This window comes from Malaclemys terrapin, chromosome 8 (assembly GCF_027887155.1).
Source record: "Malaclemys terrapin pileata isolate rMalTer1 chromosome 8, rMalTer1.hap1, whole genome shotgun sequence".
NCBI lineage: Eukaryota > Metazoa > Chordata > Testudines > Emydidae > Malaclemys > Malaclemys terrapin.
In genome coordinates this window covers 90,565,068-90,571,400 of record NC_071512.1, presented here as the reverse complement: position 1 = coordinate 90,571,400, position 6,333 = coordinate 90,565,068, and the positions used below count along the sequence as shown (strand labels likewise).

General features: G+C 44.6%; 1 protein-coding gene across 3 annotated transcripts; it reads right to left on the bottom strand.

Annotated features, from left to right (window-relative positions):
• Positions 1-203: 203 nt before the first annotated feature.
• On the bottom strand, positions 204-4,251 carry DIRAS3 (DIRAS family GTPase 3). 3 transcript variants are annotated; one of them, XM_054037930.1, is made up of 2 exons: positions 4,122-4,251; positions 204-1,563 (listed from the first exon to the last, which is right to left on the bottom strand). In XM_054037930.1, exon 2 carries the CDS (start codon positions 1,471-1,473, stop codon positions 877-879), a length of 597 nt encoding a protein of 198 aa, XP_053893905.1. In that variant the 5' UTR covers positions 1,474-1,563; positions 4,122-4,251; the 3' UTR covers positions 204-876. The 3 variants fall into 3 exon arrangements, with proteins under 3 accessions (XP_053893905.1, XP_053893907.1, XP_053893908.1); XM_054037932.1 differs by lacking the exon at positions 4,122-4,251 and adding an exon at positions 1,763-1,861; XM_054037933.1 differs by lacking the exon at positions 4,122-4,251 and adding an exon at positions 1,813-1,846.
• Positions 4,252-6,333: the final 2,082 nt, after the last annotated feature.

Here is a 6,333-nt window from a genome sequence, read left to right as displayed (position 1 = left end):
GTAACTATGCTACATAAGTGCCTGATCTTCTGGGGTTATGAGCTCCCTCCTCTCCAGCTGAAGCCAAGGTACTGTGGATGCCTCCCACTTTACAGGATTGGGCCCCTAGGCACAACATAGCAAGAAAGACATAGGGAATTAACCAAGTTACGGAAATGGAAATGAGAACTGTTGGCAAGAAAAAAGCCCAGCAAACAAACTAATTACATGCAGGAATAACTTTAATAAGTCACAGAGCTGTAAAATATCAATAGCTGCATAACAATACACAAATTTAATTTTTATTATGAAACAACAAGCATGTCTTTGGTAAGCCAGTCAGTCTCTCCCCAAATACCTACATATCTGAAAAATCATGTGTTTGTTCCTTCGTAATAAGACACCTTAACTTTGTGAAAGATTTGCTGCGGTCACTATATTTCTGAAAACATTTTTCCTTGAAGTATATACACACTGTAGGCAAAACAGGATTTTTGTTTCAGGCTAATACATAATCTGAGAATATTTAAAAACCAATATATACTCAGGGATAACGAAGATGATTTCTGCCTCTATTAACACATTCCGGTATTTTGATCTCGTCTGTAAACTTTTTTGTTCAAAACCTGGACTACTGTGTAATGGCTAACACTGGACATTCCATTTGCTTAAAAAGACACGTTCAAAAAAATCAGTGTCTTCCAAGTCAATGATTTAAATGACCCAATTGAGTTATCAGAGAGAAACTATAGGCCTTAAACCTATTTATTCTTCTTGGATTTCTAGCAAATGCCTATGAGCAGACTGTTTCCACTTTACATGAGAATATTCTGAGAGAGAAAGTCCATGCTCTTATTACATCATGCAGTGATGAGGCTCCAGCCATTCAAGGTATACTCACATAACAGAACACTTGCCTTTCAGTTTATCCTTCTTTTTCTGCTGCTTGGATTTCTTCCCATCCACCTGGAGACTGACAGTTCTTCTCTTCTCCAGATTCAAGAGTTCTTGGAAGAGCTCCTGTACATTGTAGTTCATTTTAGCTGATGTCTCCATGAAGGAACACTTCCACTTGCTGGCTAAGGCTTCCCCTTCACTAGCATCCAGTTCCCTCTGGGTCTCATCACTCTTGTTACCAACCAACATTATTGGAATCTTTTGGATATCCCCTTTGAGCTGACAAATCTGATCATAGATTGGCTGAAGTTCTTCCATGGACTGCCTGCTGGTGACCGAGTACACCAAGATGAAAGCATGACCTTTGGAGATAGACAACCTCTGCATAGCAGGGAACTGATGGCTGCCGGTGGTATCTGTAATCTGAAGGGTGCAGATGTTCTTATCACAGCTGATCACCTGTCTGTAAGTGTCCTCAATGGTAGGGATGTAGGTTTCCCTGAAAGTTCCCCTTACAAAACGAAGGACCAAAGAGCTTTTACCAACGCCTGCAGCTCCAAACACAACCACCCTGTAATCATTGCTTTGTTCTGGCATGTTTGCTCTGATGTGACCCAAGAAGTGAGGAAGGTCTGAATTGCAAATGCCCAGGTTTCTTGAGTTTACATGCCCTTATGCAGAGACGGCCTGCAGAGAGGAAAAACAAAGGGTGGGGGAACCCCAACCCTCATCATTCACAGTACACAAGAGGTTTTGCTATGCTGATAAATACACCCCCTTCTCCCATCCTTCATCTCTCTGCTGTATTACAAAGCCAAACCAAATCCCCATGGCACACGTCCCATACACAGCAAGCATCATATTGAAAGTGAAAACTGTAATTCACCTGTGGCCACCAGCTCCAATATCCGGAGAAACGAGATTAAAATCACCCACCAGAGCTAAGATCAGGCAGCGTCTCTCATTAAAGTTCTTCTGTGCCCAAGCAACAGAGCCTCGCAGCATTTAGCTCCCCTGCAGCTGGTGCAGAGGCTCTGCTCAGCAAATGCCTTGGAATCACCTCCTGCTGCCTACGCCAATCCCAGCGACAGGCTCCCTCACTTCCCACCTTTTGTCGGATGCTAATCCTGGAGGGAGAGGGGGGGTTGTTTTTCTCTCTCTAGTTTTTGTGCACTCTCCCACGCTGGCTCTCGCAAAGCAACAGGCAGCACAACTTGGCCATCACTAAAGCTGCATCACCTCCACTGATGGATCTAAGCTAATGCAATATTTCAGCTTCTGGTACAATCAGAGGCATGCAGGCATGAGAGTCACGCACTAGGGTCATCTATAACCAGGAGTGGCTGCATCATCAATCCCCTTCAGAAAAAAGGGGTAAGGTGGATCCTGCTGATTTTTGCATCCAAGCCCCCCTCGATTGGACCATCAGAATAATAATAATAAAAAAAATCTGTCCCAGAAAGCCTGAACCCCCAACATCCTGGCACAACAGACTCCCAAAGCCCAGATCCAGTACCTGGACTCTGCTGGATCCAGCCACATTTTGGCTCCTACCTTCAAATTCTACTGCATAAATAGAGAATGAGGAGAGAGGTACTTCTTACACCAAAAAGAAATTCCAGACTCTGATACACCACAGAGCAATAGTAGAACAGCTACCCAGAGCTGGCACTTGGTTCTCATTCGATCTAGCCAATTTTTGCCCCCAACCATGAAAATTCCACTGGTCAAGTATATCAGCAGAACTTCTGTGTGGGTTTTATTCTGATGGAATCATTTAGAGCTACAGAAGTGAATTGTGCTATTAAAAGGGGGAAAAAATACAGCCTTCACCCCCACCAAGCCTTGATATTTTCCAGTTTAGGCTCCGGTGCTTTGATTTTGTTGCTGATAAAGAAATAATGCCTTATTTAGTTAGGGGGGGGGGCGGAAATCCAGCTTGCATGGCTGACCATTTATGGGACATCACAGGCTGGAGGATGTTTCCAGCACTCTATTTATTTAGAATACACAGACCTAATTTTGTTGCTGTTTCAGTGGTATGTTTACAGTGTTCTGTACAGGGTTGTGAAATGTGCATCTCCATCACCTTTTTGGCAATGCTGTTGCATGAGGATAGGTAAGGATCCAGATTATGCTGGTGATGTAGGGGAAGGTGCATATATATAGTAAGTGTAAGTAGAAAGACTGGGGAGTATGCAGCTAAAAATTATCCAGATTCACAAAGACACTGGTGCCAAATTAGAGAATTGCAGTTTTCTTGAAGGAGGATATCTTGGGAGGAATAGAACAGGAGTACTTGTGGCACCTTAGAGACTAACAAGTTTATTTGAGCATAAGCTTTCGTGGGCTACAGCCTACTTCATCGGATGCATGGGAGGAATAGTAAAAGCTACACCTGCTCTCTCTTTTGATGGTACAATTTCTGGGTTTGCAGCCAAAAGTTGGCAGGATCCCTGGATCCAAGTTTTTGCAGCAAGGTCTAGATTTGTTAAAGGTACAGAAGAAGCAGTGATATGTTCTCTACTTACATGGTAGATTTTAGGGGATTGGGGCCCCAAAATTGGCAGCATCCAGGTGGGTTTTGCAGAGCAGTTGCACCAGGATGTGTCCTGGTCTGGGTGTTTTGGTGGCAGGAAAGTAGCTATTTTGGTACTACATTTGGGGGTGTAACTGCAAATATCAGCAGGATCTAGCCAGCTCCAGGGCTGCCCAGAGGGGGTGGGGGGGAGGCAAATGGGGCAATTTGCCCCAGACCCCATAGGGGCCCCCACGAGAATATAGTATTCTATAATATTGCAACTTTTTTTTAATGGAAGGGGCCCCGGAAATTGCTTTGCCCCAGGCCCCCTGAATCCTCTGGGCAGCCCCAGCCAGCTCCATCTTTCACCCACTTACCTGCCACATTCAAGCCCCAAACATGCACCACTCTCACCCCCTCCACTCCCCAACAGTAGAGCAGACACAACAAGTGCTCCTAGCTCCAGACAAGCAGCTTCCTCCCAGGCAAGTCACCCCGGTACTGTTCAGCTATCAAGCTCTATATGCAGGAGAAAGTGGTAGCCCCAGGCCCTCCCAAAGCCAGGAGGGAGCAAGCAACAGCACCACTGCTGGCTTTTTGATGAGTAATAAGATTGTTGCAGTGCAGCTGAAGACAGCACAGGGCTTTAGCAACAGCCAATGAAAGCAGCCCCCTTTCCTCATCCAAGCCTCAGCATAGAATAAATATGTATATGAATCTTTACCTCATTCTTTTGCTCTTCCAAAAAGCCGGCTAGTGCAGGGCAGCCCACACCCACAGGCAGCCTGGTGTGGAGCTGGCACTCAATGGAAATACAAATTCCACTGTTGTACTTGTACCCGATGGAGAGCAGAGGCTGGGAAGCACCACTGCACCGAGGGAGAGGGCAGGCGTGGCTCCCCCTGTGCAGCAGCCCTAAAGCCAGCCTCCAAATCTGCCCTTGCTGGGAGCCCTGCTCCGCCCTGGCAGCTGGGCCGCTCTGGCGTGGCTGCCTAGCTGTATTTCCAAGGTGATGGAGCCGCACAGACTCACCCCTGCTTGCAGTCACCCTGTCTTTCATTCAGTTTTTCCAGGAGTGGAACATCCCATTCATGCTGCTGGAGTGGAATAATAATAGTTAAAGGAGCCAAGTCTTCCATTAGAGGGTTATCATCTTGTCTGGGGAAAACTGCCTGGGTTTATTAGAGCACTTTTCCAAAGCCAAGCACGGTGTTTAGTGCTGGAAGAAGCAGCTCTGTATAATGCAAATGCTAGCAGGGCTTTCTCTGAGGTAGATGGTTGTCTTTAATGTCAAAACACCTGATGTGAGCCTAGCAAAGCGTTTCTTGGCCAGATCCCAAACCAAAATTGTTATTAATTTCTTATTTGCACCCAAGTACTTATCCCAGCAGTGGCTAGATTTTTCCCAAATTCTATTCACACCTTTTACCATCCCATGAGAGAAAAAAAAAATCAGTGTACTCCTAAGTAAAAATCATTTTAAAAAATGAAGCCAACACTGGAATTGTAGGTACAAATACTACACTGCTAACTGTGAGTGCTTCTATCAGAGGGACCCCCCCCCCCTGAATTGAAGTCACCTGCTGTTAAGACTGGAGATGTCCTCCTCCTTTGGGAGCATTGTAAGTAATGTTCAGCCAGAAACTTCCTGACATTCTGCACAGATATCTTGTTCAGGACAAGCAGTCCAAGACTCTCTCTAGTAGATCAGCATCAGTTGATCAGTCTCTAATAGATCAGCAGTTCAAGGAAGCTATGCTGCCTTATTAGGGGAGCTCAGGTGTTCTTTCTCCTTATTGTCCCAGCCTCATTGTCTGAGACAGGGCAATTTAACCTTCTGTTATCTAGGCGGGACCAGTTTTCCAACCCATCACATGCAGCTGTGCTGATCTTCATTATAAAAAGGCTTTTCTGAGCACTTCTTTATACTAACAAACAACAGTGGGAGAAGATTTTCCTATATTTAGTTGTGCAATGTGCTTCTTCCTTCTTACATCCTGACCTATGGTTATTTATTTGTATTTTAAAAGCAGACAAATTAATTGCATGTCTTCTTCTTGGCTATTTGCTAAAATTTCTGAGCATGTATTGTATAGGGCAGGTGTACATTTGCTTTAGCTAAAAATAGGATTCCTATATTAGCATCTATTGTATTGTCCCCACTGAATGGAGGTTGTTTCCATAGAACTATTCCAATTCAATATAGTCTTCTTTCCTAATACATGTAAGAGAAAGGAAATTCCTAATTTTGTTTCAGGATAAATTTTCATATGGAGTTTTACTTATTTCGATCAGCAAAAGGACTTATCAAAGCGCAAGGTCACAGGTGCCTTGTTACAAGTTCTAAAAAACCAAGACTACGCTTTCTCATTGTTAGTGGAGCCATTTCCTGTTGCAACAATGGAAACTACATCTGTGTAGCCGAGTGTCTGTGCCCCCTGTGACAGTTTGGAGGATATGTCTGTGGCCAATTATGAATACCTCTCTTTTACAACTGGCATGTAACATTTGCTTTTAACGACTCTCTTCCAGCAATCCCATATGAGGCTGAAGCATGGAAAATCCCAGGGGAAGGACAGGAACAAAGAAGATGTGTCGCTTATTTAAAAAGTGACATGCTCTCTAGCATTGGCAGTCATTTCATTACCAGAACCAGAGGAGTCAACAGGAGGAGTGGAGGCAGGTGGGACCTGGCCTCCCTGAAGGATCTGGACCAAACCCCAAGATTCACAAAATGGGGACACAAGATTCCCAAGACTAAGTGGGGATTGTGTTCAGGAGACCGTTGTTTTGCCTAAGTCTAACTCTCTGGTGCTGTCTAAGAGTAAAGCATGAGTGTGTTTAAGAAGTTCCTTTGCAAAGCCTGTGTTCCTCGCTTTAATGGTCATGTGGTTTCCAAAGAGTTAGACTATACACCGGAGTGCACTTGAGGGTGC